At 42.4% G+C, this 17946-nt stretch overlaps 1 protein-coding gene across 1 annotated transcript in view; it reads right to left on the minus strand.

Moving 5' to 3' along the window:
• Positions 1 to 202: 202 nt before the first annotated feature.
• Dsg4 (desmoglein 4) overlaps positions 203 to 17946 on the minus strand; it is a 34999-nt gene continuing 17255 nt past the window's right edge. The window contains exons 8-16 of the mRNA XM_032885847.1: positions 17178 to 17363; positions 14944 to 15215; positions 13445 to 13584; positions 10540 to 10758; positions 8998 to 9303; positions 6583 to 6722; positions 6372 to 6435; positions 4852 to 5060; positions 203 to 973 (exon numbers count right to left, since the gene is read on the minus strand). Of these exons, the coding sequence (XP_032741738.1) occupies positions 203 to 973; positions 4852 to 5060; positions 6372 to 6435; positions 6583 to 6722; positions 8998 to 9303; positions 10540 to 10758; positions 13445 to 13584; positions 14944 to 15215; positions 17178 to 17363 (2307 nt within the window). The remainder of the gene's footprint in view (positions 974 to 4851; positions 5061 to 6371; positions 6436 to 6582; positions 6723 to 8997; positions 9304 to 10539; positions 10759 to 13444; positions 13585 to 14943; positions 15216 to 17177; positions 17364 to 17946) is intronic.

A 17946-nucleotide genomic window follows, 5' to 3' on the forward strand; every position in this document is an offset into this window, starting at 1 on the left:
TTTTGGCCTGTTATTGAGAAACAGAAAGAACTAGAAGGAGGCTTATCTAAAATGCGTAGTCGTTTTTATCCTCCCAAAGCTGTCATCAAAGAGCCCCGCTGAACTTAGAACGTGTTAACGTTTGCTGAGTGTTAAAGAGTTGACTACAGCACCGTTGATGGGATGTTGGTGGGCATTGGAACACAAAGTCTCCATGGAGGGCTTACTGTCGGGAGTAGTGTATGTTGCTGTATCTGGTTACTCGGTGTTGAGACGTCATTGGGGAGGTAGAGCGTGTGGTCTGGCTTATGTGAATGTCTGGGCTCATCATTTGTGTCACTTGAATTTCTGGCCCTACCAAAATACCACCACTCATCACTGGTCCTATACACGGATCACCTATGTTACCGTTGCCCATGTCAGGCACACCAGGGCTCGCCACCACTCTCTCAGCGTAGTATACATTGTGTGTGTTGGCTATCTCGGCAGGCACACAGATGTTCCCTTGAACATCATAGACAGGTGCCATCACCGTTTCGGTCACGACTACATTGGGTGGAAGCTGAGAGTCAAAAACAATCGTCGTGGGTTGTACACATGGGTCAGTGGCAGTGTAGGTTTCCGTCACGATGATGTCCCCATGAATCATGGGTTCAGAGGCTGCTGCCATTTCTGCTTGGAATTCAGCCTCCGAGAGAGTCATTCCTGAAGATTCATTGACAAAGTAATTAGGCCCCAGCAGAGGGAGGTCAGTGCTGATGGGTATACAGGCCTGGTGTGAGGGGAACGGTTCAATCTCTGTGTCCAAGCAGATTTCAGCTAGAGTCCTGAACTTTGGATCTAAAGTCTCCATGTAGCTCTCATCTAAGTCATCCACAATCCAACTGCAGCAGCCAATGGAGCCCACGGGTGAGCCAGTTCCTTCATGGTCATAAATGAGCAGACAGTCATTGGCTGGTCGGCCTTCATCTTCATCTGCATACGCATACGCTTTCTAAGATGGGAGGAAAGACAGGAAATTAAGGTCTCTTTTTCTTTACATCAACCAGTGAGGAGTATTAGCAACGCTTTAGAGACTTCCGACCTAAAGATTTTGTGACTACATTAAAAAAAAAAATAACGCTTTGATGTATTACTAAATTATTGTGTTTTTAAAGAGAGATCATTGTGTGAGTTAATGGGGTATAGAACTTCAGAAATGCGTGTGAGTTTCCCTAATTTTAAAAGTAATAAACGACAGCATATATTTCATTGTGTTTTGAATATATTATAATATTCAAATTTCAATTTTTTTGATTTATGATTTTTTTTGTCTCTGAGGTCACCTAGAAATAAAATATGTTTAGTTATGTTCAAATTACTCATTTCATAAAAGCTTTTTATACTGATGCATTTATTTGTTTGCACATATGTGGATATGTTTGCATGCTGTCATATGGAGGTCAGATGACAACTTTCAGGTCAGCTCTCTCCTACTAAGAAGCAGATCCTGGGGATAGAACTCAGGTTGTTGGGCTTGGCATAAAACACTAAACATGCTGGGCCATCTTGCTAGTCTCCAAATGTTTCTGTAGTGAGATACATTAGACCAATCTGGAACAAAAGCATATGTAAAGATAGAAATCTCTCTGACAGTTGGAGACTTTTCTCAGAATGTCCTTGAAGATCTGTGTGACTTTAGCTATTCAAAGATGATGACAGGAATAAGTTTAAAGAAGGAAGGGTCTGAGAGATGAGTCCCTGTGATGTTTTACAAATTATTATTGTGGAGACAGCCTCACTGTGGAGCTCAGACTGGCTTCAAGCCCATACCTCTTCTGCCTCAGGTTTCCAAAGGTGGGGTTATAGGCACGTATCATCATGCCTTGCTTCAAATTACTTTTCAAAAAGGACTTTTAAGACTAAACTCTTTTTTTTGGTTAAGATTTATTTTATTTTATTTATATGACTACTCTGTAGCTGTCTTCAGACACACCAGAAGAGGGCATCAGATCTTATTACAGATGGTTGTGAGCCACCACGTGATTGCTGGGAATTGAACTCAGGATCTCTGGAAAAGCAGTCAGTGCTCTTAACTACTAAGCCGTTTCTTCAGCCAAAGTCTACACTCTTAGCAGGAGCCCAGTGGATAAAGGAGAGCAGCAGAAAGTGAGCCTCTTTGTTTAGACCAGCAGCTGGAAGCAGACCCCAGCCAGCTTCTTGTTTTGGCCCAGCAGGGTTCCATACATGCTTTACAATCTCAGCCTCAGCATATTTTCTCCTTAAAAATTTATTTTATTATTCAATATCTTCATATACGCGTATTATATGTTTTGCTCAACTCCCACTCATCCCCTCCTCCCCAATCCCCTCTCCTTTCTCCTTTTTCACTGTTCTCTCTCAGCTTCCTGTGTCCACTGCGTCCACTCAGTGCTCCCTGCATGTGCATGGCTGTAGGACCAGCTACTGGACCGAGCATAGTCTCTCAGGGGCTAACGACTCCCTCCCCAGGGACCATCAGTTGTCAATAGCTCTTCAGCTAAGGGTGAGATTTCACAACTCTCCGTCACATCCATGATGCTTTTATTTTTGTTTATTTTTGGCTTGATGTTATTTTTGAGGGAAGGTCTTGTTATTTAATTTGGGCTGGCTTCAATTTTTTTTTTTTTTACATGTGTGGGATTCCAAATTGTGCCACCATGCATGGCTTTCCATGGGATCCTAGGGATCTGCAGGGTGTCATTTGATACAGCCTAGCCTTTCTACGTTATAAAATAACTAAAGAGAGGGAGGTAGAAAGGGAGGGAGGGAGGGAGGGAGGAGGGAGGGAGGGAGAGAGCGATGCATGCTCAAGTCCCAAAGAGTTGAAGAATAAAGTCTGAAAGTGAATCCCATTGTTCATCCTGTGGTGTTTTGCTTTCCATGTGCTCTGTTCTCCGCATTCTCCCACCGGAAATGAGTGAGTGAGTATCATGAAGTTGAGACCAAATCATGGTGGCATTCATGGTCTGAATGGTACTCCCTCAGATTCTTGCATGGAACACTAGGTAGTGGTAGGAGCGGAAGATCTTTAGTATATAGTATATATATTATAGTATATTTAGGATATAGTTATAAATTTCAGAATGATTTAGTAGTATTGATCCATTATTAAATAATTATTAATTATTAATTTTTATATTAATATTTTAACTGCAATCTTTTGCTTATTTTTGATAATTTCATGCATACTATTGTGATTATGTTGGTTTGCCTCCACTCTCTCTAATCTCCCACACTACCTCTGAACCCCTGTTTCTTCCTTTCTAGTCTCCTTGCTGCTTTCGTGACTTTAGCAGTATATTTTTTTAATGTACTAAGTTGGGGTTGAGTCTAAGCACAGGTAAGGGGGGAAATTGCTGGTCAATGAGCTGCTCCCTACTAAGTACATAACTGAAGAAAATGTCCATTTCCACCTCGGCTATTAACCATTAACTGTCACATAGGGTGTGGTCTCGTGGGCCTCCCTGTCCATGATGAAATGTTGAACAGAGTGGTCTAGTGTGGTCATAGAATGCTCAAACTTTTTTTTCCCAAAGAGCAATGTTGAAATTTATGTATTAGCATTTGAAGAATAAGTCCAATGGAGATAGAGAAAAATGTATTGCTGATTAAACAAAATAAAGTTTTCTAATATGAGGAATTATTGACTCATTTAAAAATTGTCTTAGTTTTATGTCTGTGAGTATTTTTGCCTTATGTATATTTATGCATCATATGTATGCATGGTGCTAGAAGATGGTGTTGGGTCCCCTGGAACTGGGGTTATTGGTGCTTATGAGTCACCATGTGAGTGCTGGGAATTGAACCCAGATCCTCCTGAAGAGCATGCAGGACTCTTAATTTCTAATATATCCTTCTAGTCTGAACTTATTTACTATTTATGGCACTCTATTAAACAAACACAGTATATTGGAATGTTTCTTTGGCATGCTAACAGAACTGTGACACTTTTTCCTCGGGATACAAAAGGATGGGCACTAGACTGAGAAGAGGGTACCTAGAGCCTAGGTTCTCATCTGTCAGCTTTCATCTATCACCAAATTGTGAAAATGCATGGTCCACCTTTAAATCATTTGTTCCTACCCATGTCATAATAATACTACTACTAATAATGATAATAACTATCACCATCACCACCTTCTTCTTCCTCTTCCTCTTCCTCCTCCTCCTCCTCCTCCTCCTCCTCCTCCTCCTCCTCCTTCTTCTTCTTCTTCTTCTTCTTCTTCTTCTTCTCTTCAGAGACACATTCTCATGCATCCATCCCATCCATCCATCATAGCTCCAAGTCATCCCAGGATGGTTACGTAGCTGAGAATGACCTCAAACTTCTGATCCTCCTGCCCTCACCTCCCAAATGTAGGAATTATGGGATTACAGGAGTGTGCCACCAAGTCTGGTTTATGATGGGGATTGAACCCAGGGCCTTGTGTATGCTAGGCCAGTACTTTACCAACTGAGCCACATCATTGCCCTGCCCTGACTTTTATGTTTTCTCTTTTCATTGGATCTATCTGGAGAACAAGAAGGGTGTCCTAGGGCATGAATGAAGTTTTGATTCTTTGTCAGCATCTGTTTGCTCTGTCGTTACTATGGAAATCAAAGGGAAAAATCAGAAGAAAGCAGAAGGGAAGATGTTAAGAAAAGGGAAGGAGGGGATGATGGGAGATGTTGGTCTTTTCATAGTAGTGAAATGTGAAACACTGCTATAAATTGGCTTTATGTCTTTTAAGAACTGGGAAATCATAAATTTTTTTTATGTGAGATTGGGATAGGGTTAAAAGCAACCAAATATATTTCCACTCCTACAGTTATTCTTCCCAAGTCTCTGTGGATAAGCTGTAAGAGTCTTACCTCAGAGAAGTAGCTGTCCAGGAAGGCCATGTTCATGCCAGTGTCTTGGTATTCCCGAAGAGTCCCTATAGTTGAACTCCTCTTTCTCAGGGTCCCTGTTGCTCCTCCAGCTGCTATGCCTGCAGCTGTCCCAACACCTGTATTGAGCTCCACTCCTGACACACCCCCTTCCACTGTTCCTCCACCAGCATAAGTGTTGGTGTAGATTTCTGGAAAGACAGGGTGTTTCCATGACAAGGCTCAAGTTACCTGGCTGATGCACACAGAACACTGTCAGTCCCTCCTCCACCATCAACACAACACAGACATGGTTTTAGAAAGCTGGGCAAGGAGCCACTCTGATCATAAATGGAGTTTTCTGATTTGACAAATGTTAAGTGTTACAGAGGGAGGCAGCTATGGGACATGGCTCACGCGTGAGAATATTTGCCTGGATATTTAAAGATACAGAAGTAGAGGTAGACACTACCTCAGTAATCTCTATGCCCTAGTCCCAGACCCCCCAAGCAAAGACCAGGCTGCTTCCAGCAGCCAAATCTCCAGTCCTCATTTGCACATGCGCTGGAGAGCTGGCTCACTTGGGAAGCACGCATACTCTGTATGGAAAGTACTAGGCATTGGGTACTAAGGAATCAGCACTGGAAATGCTCATATCTGCTCTAGAACTGGACAACCTCTGCTTGAATCAGTCATCCCCAATTGCAAGGTGCTTTTGCATTTTCTGTGCTGTGTAGGACTGGTTAAGTTAGCAGAGTGTATGACACTGGTATGGGAAAGTACATGTGAATTTGGAGAGTGTTCAAAAAACACATTTGCTGTTTTTCTTTTCTTCCCTTTTCTGTAAATAACTTTTAAACTTTTGTTATAGATATCCATTACAGTAACCAGGCACTACTCTATTTATGTACATTATAGCACACTGGAAAACCCACCCACCTATCCATCCATCCATCCATCTATCTATCCACTCACCCACCTACCCATCCATCCATCCATCCATCCATCCATCCATCCATCCATCCATCCATCCATCCATCCATCCATCCATCTTATTGAACACCTGGAAGGTTATATATTTTATATAACATATGACATTAAAAAAATCTTTGTATCAATGCTGTGTAAAGGCATTTTTTTTTAAAAAAAAATCACATTATATAGAATTATAATTACAACATCAATTACATAAGTGCCATGTAGCTTTCCTTTCAAGGAGAAGGGCTACATCCAGGGAGGCGGGACTTTCTAGGAACTTCTTACTAATAAGGGGCAGAGCTAGAAACAAAACTCAATGATGGTTTCAGGATGTGCCTGTCAAACTGCTGTGCTATACTATGCTTGGCCGTAACTTCAGATAGAAAAATTGAGTGGCCACCTCAGGTGTGTCACAGTCTGAATGCACTCTCATGCAATGACGTTCACAGATACGCTAATTTATAAGGTACTTTAACTTGAGACTGTTTGATAGAAAATACTTTTGTAAACCTTAGAAAGGGAAACAGAATTGGTTGTCAACTGACCAGAGGAATCAATGCGATCTTGGGTGTTAGAGGCTGTCATGGGCACACATATATTTGATACATCCTGAAAGAAAAAAGATTTTAAAATAAATGTTTCGAAGTCTTCCCTTGAAAGCTGAGACCTATTTACTTTGCCTTGCGTGCAATTGTCAAGGCTGGCTGAATTCCCACGGAAACCACCCACTTCCGTGCAGAGTGGTGGTCCACTCACCCTGTCTTCCGGATGAGCCCCCTCGATTCTCCAGGGCTGCATCACTCCTTCGCCTCCCTCAGGCACAGGGGCAAACCTTGTCCCCAGGCCTTCCGGCTGTCTCCTCTTGCAGCAGCACATGAGCAGTAAAAGGGGTGACACTGGCCAAGAAAGTGACGAGAGTTAATCTCAACTGCCCAGGTTAGAAAGTCACGCTTTTTGAGGTACCATACTTGGAACCAAAGGGACAAACACAAGGGCAAACATGTATCAGATGCCTCCTCCCCAGAGAATGAAGCATCAAATGTGACCGTCCATCTTTATAAATACAAACACCAAATCACAAGGGACTGGAGAGCCGGAAGCAGAGAGATGTGAGGCTCTGTAATCCAGACTCTCTTCTAACTGATTTGAAAGGAAAGCTCCTGTCCTGGCTGGTTCTGTGTGTCGACTTGTCACACGCTAGGGTCATCAGAGAGAAAGGAGCCTCAGTTGAAAAAAAAATGCCCCCACGATACCCAGCTACAAGACATTTTGTCGATTAGTGATCAATGGGGGAAGGCCCATATTTTGGCTGCTGCCATCCCTGGGCTGTTTGGTCTCAGTTCTGTAGGAAGGCAGGCTGAGCAAGCTAGGGAAAACAAGCCAGTAAGCAACTCCCCTCCATGACTTCTGCATCAGCTCCTGCCCCCAGGTTCCTGCCCTGTTTGAGTTCCTGACCTGACTTCCTTTGGGGATGAACAGCCATGTGGAAGTGAAAGCAAATGAACACTTTCCATTCCAGCCTGTGTTCGGTCCTGGGGATTCCTTGTAGCAATAGAAACCCTAACCAAGTTAGCTCCATTCTCCCTGGACTCCAGGACTTCTAAGTCAGCTGACTACATATTCAGGATTCTAACTCATTTCTCTGACTCCAACTCTCATCTACATGCATAAAAATGTGCATATGTCTATGATAATATGCAACTCCTGACCGACGTACACACAGCCGCTCCTCCACTTTTGATGGTTCCCCATGTAACATCCCAACTTTAGAAGACTGAAGGAAAGATGTATAGACAACAGAAACTGCATTTTGAAATTTGAATTTTGACCTTTCCCTAGGACAGGTAGCCTGATGCGAATGTTGTGGACATGGTGTTTGAAAGCCTAGATGGGGGGGACCTCCCGTGCTAATGCTTAGGTCCTGTCCGACATGAATCATTGTAAAGACGTCTCAACAATTCTTATGTGACTTAAAAGTTATTTATCATGACTGCTAACATGCCATAGGTCAGCTTCTGGGACATTTCCAGAGACATTTTGAGAATCATTCATGATTTTTGTATAACCTTGCCAATTCATTTTAGGAAAGTCTGTCCAAACAGCAGACACTATTTTCTTGTATCTCAAAATGACAGTGTTTTAACGGTACGGTTTAATCATTTCGATTAAGAACCCAGTGTTGGATTCCCCATGAAGTCTAAATACTTTAGGGACAATCTAAAATACATAATTGGACTCTGTTTAAAAAACCCCTATGTTTGAAAATAAAGCACAGGGAGGGCAGGCCTCCTTCTGAGAATTTTGCTCAGGGCTTTTACATTCCTAGGACCAGGGTTTTAGGGTAGAGGTCTGGGGCTTCTTGAAACTACTCGAGATGAATCCTGCTCTATTAGAGGGAGCAGCTCACCCAAGAGCCCAGTCCTCATTGATCCCTCATTGCCTGGAGCCAAAGCTCAGAACACTTACTGCTCCAGGCAGATTACCCAAGTGCCTCCACGCTGACCCTTTATTACCTGATTCTACTTTTCTTTTCTTTTCTTTTTTTTCTTTTTTTCGGAGCTGGGGACCGAACCCAGGGCCTTGCGCTTCCTAGGCAAGCGCTCTACCACTGAGCTAAATCCCCAACCCCTGCTTCTACTTTTCAACTTCTACTTCCTCCATGTGCTCAGCCCTTCAGTCTCTCCCCAGCCCGTGTGTTATTCTGTTGATGCTCAAGGCTGTGCCCAGGGCCCTCACTGACTAGCGGTTTGCAATATCCCACCTGGCTATTGCTCAGGGCTGCCTCTTTGCCCTAGATTGTCTCTTAGATCACCATTGTAAGTTGAGAAAAATCCTCAACTTTCAGGGCCCTGTTTAAATCCGTGTCTGTAAACAATTCCACAACTTACTTCCTTTGAGTTTTTTGTTCTTGCCTTCTCTACTTTGACTCATTTTTTTATAAAGTTTCTATTATAGGATCTATTTTATACGTGTCTTTGTTATACTTAATGGTTTGCACATGTTTCTCATCTTTAGGACGATCACAAACCCTTGATCTTTGTGGCTAGCATTATCAAAAAGGTGTGAGCCCTTGTCGGCCCCAAGATAGCTACAGATGCCAGAAAGAAATGACCACGTGAATTTAGCGATCCTGGTGAGTCTAAGAAGAGACTCTATGTAGGCACTACTTACAGAACAGCAGCAAGAGACCCAAAATAATCATGCCAATCCCTGCTGGGCCAAGTCCGACGTTTGACTGCCTGAGTCCATCATCAGTGACCGTCCCAGGCATGTCATCGGTCACCCAGATGGTGTCCCCAGTGTAGATGCCTGTGGTGCTGGAGTGCAAGCACACATGGTAGTCGTCACACAAGCAGGCGTCTAACAGTACAGTCTGTGGCAATTCACATGCTCTGTTGTGACTGTCCTTCACGAGGATGGGGATTTGGTAGGGTCCTGGAGACAAGGTCTGCTCAGTCATAAGGATCGCAGAAGTTCCTGGAAAACAAGAAGGTAGAGGGAGCAGGTGAAAATTCCCCTGGAAGTAACTCTTCCTGGTGCCCTAGGCAGCAGACTCAGCTCCTCTAAGTTCTGTGTCTTTAAGACCAGAGTTGGAGACTCTGCACATGGAGACGGCCGGACTCCATACTTGCCTCCCTTTCTATCAGTTACCCCTGTCATCAGCTGTAGCCCATACTGCCACGTTCAAGAGTACCACATCTTAGTGACGTGTCCCATGGTTTGCTCATCTCTTTCTGCAATATTTGACAATTTGGATTTAAATTTTTACCCGTATGAATAGGAATGTTCGAATAGCTCATCATAGAAACAATTTCATTGGTGGGAAGAAAGTGAGGGGATATCTTTAAGATAGGGGGATGTGAGATACGTCTGTGTATTTGCCTAGAATTATTTAAAGTGGGGAAGTCTGACCTTTGGTGTTAGTCAAATGACCTGTTTATTTCAAGGGATTAAACCGTCCATGTGTATAAAATGATTAGTTAGCTGGTATTTGTTGGTATCAGGAATTGCCTTTAGCAGTGACACTGGTTGGTCACTGTTGCCATGGCAACAGCCATACATTTCCCGGAAGACCTTTTGGTTCAATTTACACCTCTATCTGGGAACCTTTACCTCATTCCAAAGAAAAGGTAAATTCCCTGCCCCCTAGGCCTCTTTTTCTCTTCTTTCTCTCGCCTCTTCCCTTTGACTCCTCCCCCCATTAAAATCTCACCACGTGGAACCGTGTTGGTATTGGTTTGGTGTGTTCTTTCCCCAGGGGTGCGTCTGATTATTCTGATATTATTAACAACTGATATCTGATATTAATATCTGAGATTAAATAGCAACAGTATTTACACACTATAGTTTTCGTCTTTTTTCTTCAGACTGATTTCTAACCCCTCCCCCTCAATGTCTAGTATACCTGAAAGTTTATATATATAATTTTTTGAGACAGGGTTTCGCTTTGTAGCCCTGGCTGTTCTGAAACTCAACTCTGTAGACCAGGCTGATGGGTGAACCACAGAGGGTTCACCCACCTGCCTCTGCTTCCCAAGTGTCCTAAGTGCTGGGCTCAAAGCTGTGTGCCACTGCTCTCTGGCTTTTAATTTAAATTTTTATTTAATGTAGCTATGTCATAGAAACACATAAAATTGTGTTTGACTACTGGACTATATTTGGTCATTGCTTTGCTTCGGGCCTTTGAATGTGAGCACTTTCCAGTCTGCTTACCATTGATGGACCTGATATCCCATATATCAGCCGTGTCTGGCGACTCGTCAACCACACAAAAGGTAAAGGGAGCCCCGAAAGAATGGTCGTTGACGTAGATCCTGACAGACGAAGCATGGGTGCAGACACTTCTACTTTCAGCATAAATGACGGGACAGTAATCATTGGCATCCGGAACCTCAATGCATATGGTTCCCGTAGCTGTTCTCCCAGAGCCATCTGTAAGGGAGAGCATCATGGGCGTTAGGGTGAGCAACGCCAGGAAGAAGATTCATTTCATACCCTACATCGCTGCCACAGGAAGTGTGAATAGTGTGAGTGACGTGGGAGGTGTGACGGTTTCCGGCTGGCTGCGTTACTCCAGTCACCGTGACGTGGGAGGTGTGACGGTTTCCGGCTGGCTGCGTTACCCCAGTCACCGTGACGTGGGAGGTGTGACGGTTTCCGGCTGGCTGCGTTACCCCAGTCACCGTGACTTCCTAGCCTTCTTTCAGCCTTTCTTCTCTTGTGTACACTGCACGCTCTACACTGCGCGCTCTTCTGCAGATGCCTTTCCCTTCCTCTCATTGCCTTGATCTCAGTGGACATGGAAATGGAAGATGGGATATCTTCCAAAGAACGTTCATCCTTGCTCTTCTCATCCTGTCCTAATGAGGCAGACCCCAAAGCAGCTGCCAACCTCCCCACTCATGGTCTGACAGGCTGCAGTATTCATAACTCTGGTGGGGAGTTAAAGAATTGCTTGCATATTTTATTTTTTTTTTGTTGGTAAGAAATTTTATTTATTTCTCTGTGTAATGACTCTTCTAGGAAAAAATATCAAGTTTTCCTCTAATCTACTTGAAAGAAAGTATTAGTGTAGCTTATTAAAAAAGGCAGAAGATAAAAATTGAGGTCCAAGTGAAGTCCTCACTTACTTTATGCTGTTGTTATAGTGAATAAAGTATCATTGTTTTTACTTTGCAAGGAGCCTTGATTTTCTCATTTGAAAACTCAGATATTATCCCCTCTTTCTGGGTTGACTAGCTAAATCATGTCACCAGATGTCAGCACACTTATTTTAAAGGTAATATTTTATTACCTTTATTTATTCATTTGTTTGTGTGTCTATGTCTGTGTTTGTGTGTGCTGGTATATGTGTGTGTGTATGTGTGTCTTTGTGTGTGTGCATGTGTCCGTATGTGTGGGTCACAGTGAGTACATGAAAGTCAAAGGACAACGTGTAGTAGTTGACTCTACTTCTATCATGTGAGACCTAGAGACACAACTCAGGTCCGCAGGCTTGGCAGCAAGGACCTTTACTCACTGAGCTATCTGGCCCACCCCAAAGATGCTTTTGGATACCTAAGTGATGATAAATCAAGAGGCTGTCTTTATCACATGTGATTCTGTCCCCATAGTTTATCATCATGAGACTTTCTAAGGTGTCTGTTTACTCTTTTGTTAGAGACACAGCACTTTGTCCCGTAGTTGGTTCTAGTTCTCCATCTTTGGCTCTCTGTAGCTGACTTGTGGCCTTGTGATTTGTAACTGAAGCAAAGCCATTGTTAATAAAGCTTGCTCTCCAAGGCTTCCACTTTTGCTCGTTAGGTAGACATTCTGGTTCAAAGAAAACCACCCAGGTGACAAGGCCCTCTGCCTACACAGATCCTGTGCTTAGGTAAGCAAAACCTTTTTCAATCTTTTGGTAACACTTTTTCTTTTCTTGAGCCATAATTATCTTTTTGTCCTACTTACTGCAGATTTTCACATATGACCAAGGTATGATCAATGTATGATCAACGTGGTTAGACTCTGCTTTGAAAAAAAAAATAGCCTTCCAGAATGCTGACAATAAGCAAGAAAATGTTAGATCTATAACTGACCTGAACATTGAAAGAGGCACTCTGGATGAAGACAAGCACTCGTGGCTCATTTCTTGGACTTTATTGTGCTTTGCTTTTTTTTTTTCTTCTGAGCCTTGTGTTTAGTCATTCACCTTTAAAGTGTCCAGATAGAGCGTCACCTGTCTCTCTGAACACTAACAACTACCTCTGACTTCCCTTGAGCATACATTGAGTCATTCGCCTTTCTCTCCATATATGGTAAAGGCCAGATAGAGTCGTTCGTTACCCAACCTCCTCAGACTTCTTTATGGATATAGTTGAGACATTTATCTTTTTTCTTTCTTACTGACTTTGCTTGGTTTGCTCTATAGCAGCAGGCTTCCTAGGTCCTGTTCTGGAGAAACTTTGATCCTCAACAAATAAATTCCTGTTGCTATTCTCCAGAAAGAATCTGTCATCAATTTTTCTGTGAAGGAAGTGGATCAATCTTTGCCTAAAGATGGTAGGATTTGAATCACCTGAAAATTTCTTGAGCATCTTACAACAGACAGTGTTGTCTATAAATGTTGTCTACTTGAGTGACAGGCAGGCTTCTCGTTATAGCTCAGTTCTGGTGACTGAAGTAAGTGTGCTCTCAGGCTCACTGCCACCCACCAAGGTGACCCTGCAATGACCCTGTAATCCTGACTGTGAGGAAGCATTCCTCTCGCACTCCACAAGTGAGATCAGTCATACTCAAGCTATGTGGTCATAAATAGAAACGAACTTTCATTTATACAGTATCTAACTTCTGTACATACCACAAATCACGCATGATTCTGATTTGGAACTAAATGAGATAAAGTTTGACATGAGTATAATTTGTGGTTCTGTGTATACTTCAATTCTTTCTATTTTTCAAGTTTGATTAGTTCTTAATCTAACATACTTAAAACTTTCTGTCTTAAGTTTCATTTATACTACTAAATAATAAATTTTGACTGATACAATTATCAACATTAGAATAGCTGTATTAGTAATAGTTCATGTAATTTCATTTGTATATTAATTATATAAAATACTGAAAAGAAATTTCTTACCATCTATAGCCAGGATCTCTGCTGCATACATCCCATCTGTAATATATTTTGACTTCGTGTCAAATTCCCTAGAAAACTGTATCTCACCAGTCCTTGAATCAACTTTTAGCCAGCTGCCTGCATCGTGCCCTATGACATACCTGTTTTTAAATAAACAAGTTCATCATTATGCTTCCTTCCGTGAAAGTTAGACTTTTAAATCACATCAGAACTACAATACAATGAACCCATACTTGTGTTTGTTTGCTTCATCATGACAATTGTCTTAGTTTACAAAATGTACTCTGTGTGTGTGTGTGTGTACGTGTATGTGTGTATGTGTGTATGTGTGTGTGTATGTGTGTGTATGTATGTGTGTGTATGTGTGTGTGGTGTGTGTGTGTTTGTGTGTTTATGTGTATGTGTGTGTGTATGTATGTGTGTGTGTGTGTGTGTGTTATATTCCAGTGGGAATTCAGTATTACATATTTTGTGATAGGTTGAAAACAACAATCCATCATTCCTCTTCTAGATTTTCAATTATATAGTAAAATGTATGGATATAGCTCAGGTCTATTAATTAACAATATATCCTTTATCTAGTTTGAAAAACAAATATTTATTTTTATGCATGGCAGGCTCTGCTTGCTGGTTGTGGGTTTGAGGCATGCTGGTTTCAGAGGGCCTGGCTGCTGCTGGCTTGCTCAGGGCCTGGTGGTAGCCCTTAGCCCCCTTTCTGCCTGGGTTTCCTCATGGATAAGGATCTAAAGACCTTAAGCTGATTGGAAGAATAGTGGGCTCTCCAGCAGGTGAGATCAAGCACCCACACACACTTCCTTCATCTGATTCTCTCTGTCATTTCCTCATGTGAGTAGACTTCAGAAGTTTTCCTCAAAGCCAATTAGGTTATTACATTTATAGACTTTGATCACTCCATAAGTACTGAGGAGGAAGAGGAGATACAGATGAAAGGGTGAAGAGAGACCATTTATAGCGATTTCTGGAGTCTCTTGTGTATAGTCCCTGTGCCCAGTGCCCCGAATATGTACTGTTCTCTTTCCTGTTTTCGCTCTTTATGTTCACAAAGCCTCTTTCACTCTTTCTTTTTTTGTCCCTTTTAGGTCAAGCAGAGAGTTGAAAGTCATCTCAAAGATAGCCAGAGGTTTTGTGGAAACAGGAAGTGAATCATTTTTTATGGCGTGCCACTGGCTATAATATAACCTATTTAGGCTTAGTTCAGGGTAGTACAGCTGAGCTCAAAGGATCAAAGAGAGTCTCACAGCAATGTTGGTAGAGCTTTAATGTTGTAATCATGTTTTAGGTCCACTGACTCTATAACTAGCCAGAGCTCCCACTAGCATGTTATTAAATTCCAAGAAAATGCCAAATGCTGTCATAGTCCTCTAAAACAAGCAACAAGAGAACTCCCCCACCCCCTTTCCCCAAGCACTACACAAATTTTATTGCACACCCCTCATGAATGAACAGTGGTAGGACTGCCACACAAGTGCTTGCCATACCTGACGTTTGTTGCAGGGCTCCCCGTGTCCATATCTATGGCTGTGTATGTGCCAAGCACATAGTTCATTAAGGAGTCTCCCCTCATTCCTCCTCGTAGACTAAATGTCATGGAACTTGGGCGAAAGGTTGGTCCTTCCCGCACGTTAATAACCTGGATTCTCACGGGAGTGGAGTGCATTTGGAATTGAGATGCCACTGAATGGTGAAACTCAGCTTGGTTTCTAACTCCAATGCTGAGGTAAATGTTAGGTTCCTGTTCATAGTCCAGCATCTGAAATGACGAACAGAAAGAAACAGCTTTGAGCTAGTAAAGGGTTCTTTCTCTGGGAGGAAGATGGAGGATGCGGTGTATATAGATGTGTTTGTTTTCATGAGTGTTGTAGGTACACGTGTGTGTGTGTGTGTGTGTGTGTGTGTGTGTGTGTGTGTGTGTAGGCCTGAGGCTGATGCTGGGTGTCTTTCTCAATGGCTTTCCACTTTGTATATTGAGGTAGAGTCTCTCTCTGAAATTGAAATGTTTGGCTGATCTGGCTATCGAACTTGCCTTGAGGACCCCCCACCCCAGTCTCTGTTTCCTGTGTTCTTGGGTTACAGATGGGCCTCCTGCTCAAAGGACTTTTTCTGGGTTCTGAGGATTTGAACTTTGGTCCTCATGCCTTAATGGCAAGTGCCTTACTAGCCATGCCATCTCCCCAGCCCAGTGCTCCCTTTACACAGAATAAGAAACACGAGCCTATACGCTAGAGCAAAGTCCTGGAACTGTGTGATTCTGATTTTTAAATTGAGATAATCTCAGCTTCAAAAGGTGTTTTATGCATGCAATCACTTAAACCTTTTGCACATGTGTAGGTCAGTTAAATTTAGAGGTTCATTTGTTTATCTTTGTTTGTTATGATGGTGGGAATAGAACCCAGGGCCTTGAACATGCTAGATGGGTATTCCACCACTGGCTATATGTACAATTCCTAAGCCCATGGCTTAAAATTGTGAGTATTTTAGAGTTTTCAACTGTTTACATAAAAAAAAACTTTAAAATGAAAAAAAAAAAACAAAACCCACCTCTTTTTATAAAAAAAATAAGAAGTAAATCTAGAATGGATCAAAAAATCACCCATAATTATTGACTGAGCAGTTAGGACTCAGACCTCCTTTTGTAGAATTCACATCTGAGACTCTCTTTAAAGTAGTAATGACAGAACAGAGGAGACAATATCTAGGTTGTAAGCGAACATATAATCACTATTGAGATGATGCAAACATTTCTAAGTTATCATGCTATTACCGGCTGCCCAATACTGTCACTTAGCTGCACTGGGTCTGGTTGACAAGATGACTCCTTTGTTAGGCACACTCGAGTAAACGCCACACCCTGAGAAACAGTCACCTTTGAACTGAGTTTCCCAGATGAAAGGTGAATTCGGTCGTTTGATCTAGAGTGACTTATGGGCAGAAGTGAAAGGTCACATGTGGAAAGGCCATGGCAGAAACAAGGTGTGCTGGACACTGCCTGAGAGACACTGTTGTGGAAGCTAACGCAAGCAACACTGGCTCTGTTGAAATCCGGTTTGCAATCTCCAGACCGAGAGCTCACAGATCGTGTTGGATCTCATCTTTGTCATTTGCCACCTAGGAGAACTGAGGCAATTCAGTCTTTGATTTTGTCTCATTTTCTTTACAAAGGGATCACAGCTTTTCTTCTCAGAGTGGTGTGGGTTAGAGGAGGGTCTGTGTGCAGAGCCCTCCTACGGATGGACTTTGGTAGCTGGTGTAGAATATTGCAATTGCTTAGTAAAGACTAGTGTTTTCTCCTTTTTTATTATATCAACACCCCCAGAGGAGAGGGTCCCCAGTTCCTCTGCTTGCAGTAAGCAGCCTTTCTATGAACCTGGTTCAGAAGATGTCCCCTTCTCCTCTCCTGGTGGAATTTCACCCCTTGTTGGGGCTTTATGTCATACTCAGACACCACTATTGGTTGTAACAGACATACGACTTACTCTGAGGGTACTTTCCTTGTTTTCTCAGTGAAACATTGAGCAGTACAAGAACAATATAGCTTTGGCTTTCTTGCTAATACATGTTGTGTTGCTGGCCAGGAGGGCCCCACTATCACAGTCCAGGAAAGTCGTGCATATGAAGGGCATTCGGGCTCTGAAGTACTTTCCGAAGGCATCCTCCCAACCTAAGAATCACCTGGAACTTCTTTGGAAGGAGCCCTTATGGATCCCATGCTTACCTTGACCAATTTCAAAATGCCTTCGTTGGTTTTCGGATCTGTTTGGATTTCAAACCAGTTCCCATCATTGCCAGAGAGGATGGAGTATTGGGCCAACCAATTATCAGTGCCTTCCTCATCGAGATCGATTGCTTGCAGTCGTATCAGTTCTGAGCTCAAACAATTTTCTTCAATACTTGCTGAGTACTGAAATACATAGGGCGGGTTTGTGGTGCAGATTTGAAAAGGAACAAAGACATTTGCTACCGTATGATTATCCTCTAAAATACAACGAACTGAGCCAGCGATTTTTGTATCATTTTAAGATGTCATCTATTCAGTCATGAATGTAAGAATGACATGAGTGTAAGATTTGTTTTCCTATGCTACATCTGAAATCAATATTCCATTGCTGCTTCATTTTTTCATATTTATATTTAACCTACTTTACTCTTAAAAAATGACTTAGTTTTAAATAATCTGTTAATGGCTATTTAGTAAACATTATAGTAAACATTGGACTTTGTGGTTGGCAAACTCTTCACAGGAACTGCTTGTCATGTCACTGTTGCAGCAGAAGGTAGTGACACACAACATGGGAGAAGAACGGAGTGGGAGGGGAGGGGGAGGGGAGGAGGGGAGAGGGAGGAGGGGGAGGGGTAGGGGTAGGAGGGGAGGGGAGGAGGAGAAAAATATTTTGACTAAAATAGGTGACAAGTCATTCCTGGCTCTGTTATTTGGATTTTGTAATTTTTTTTTAACTTAAGGTCTCACATAGCCCAAGCTGGTC

The sequence above is a fragment of the Rattus rattus genome, chromosome 15, assembly GCF_011064425.1.
Source record: "Rattus rattus isolate New Zealand chromosome 15, Rrattus_CSIRO_v1, whole genome shotgun sequence".
Lineage (NCBI taxonomy): Eukaryota > Metazoa > Chordata > Mammalia > Rodentia > Muridae > Rattus > Rattus rattus.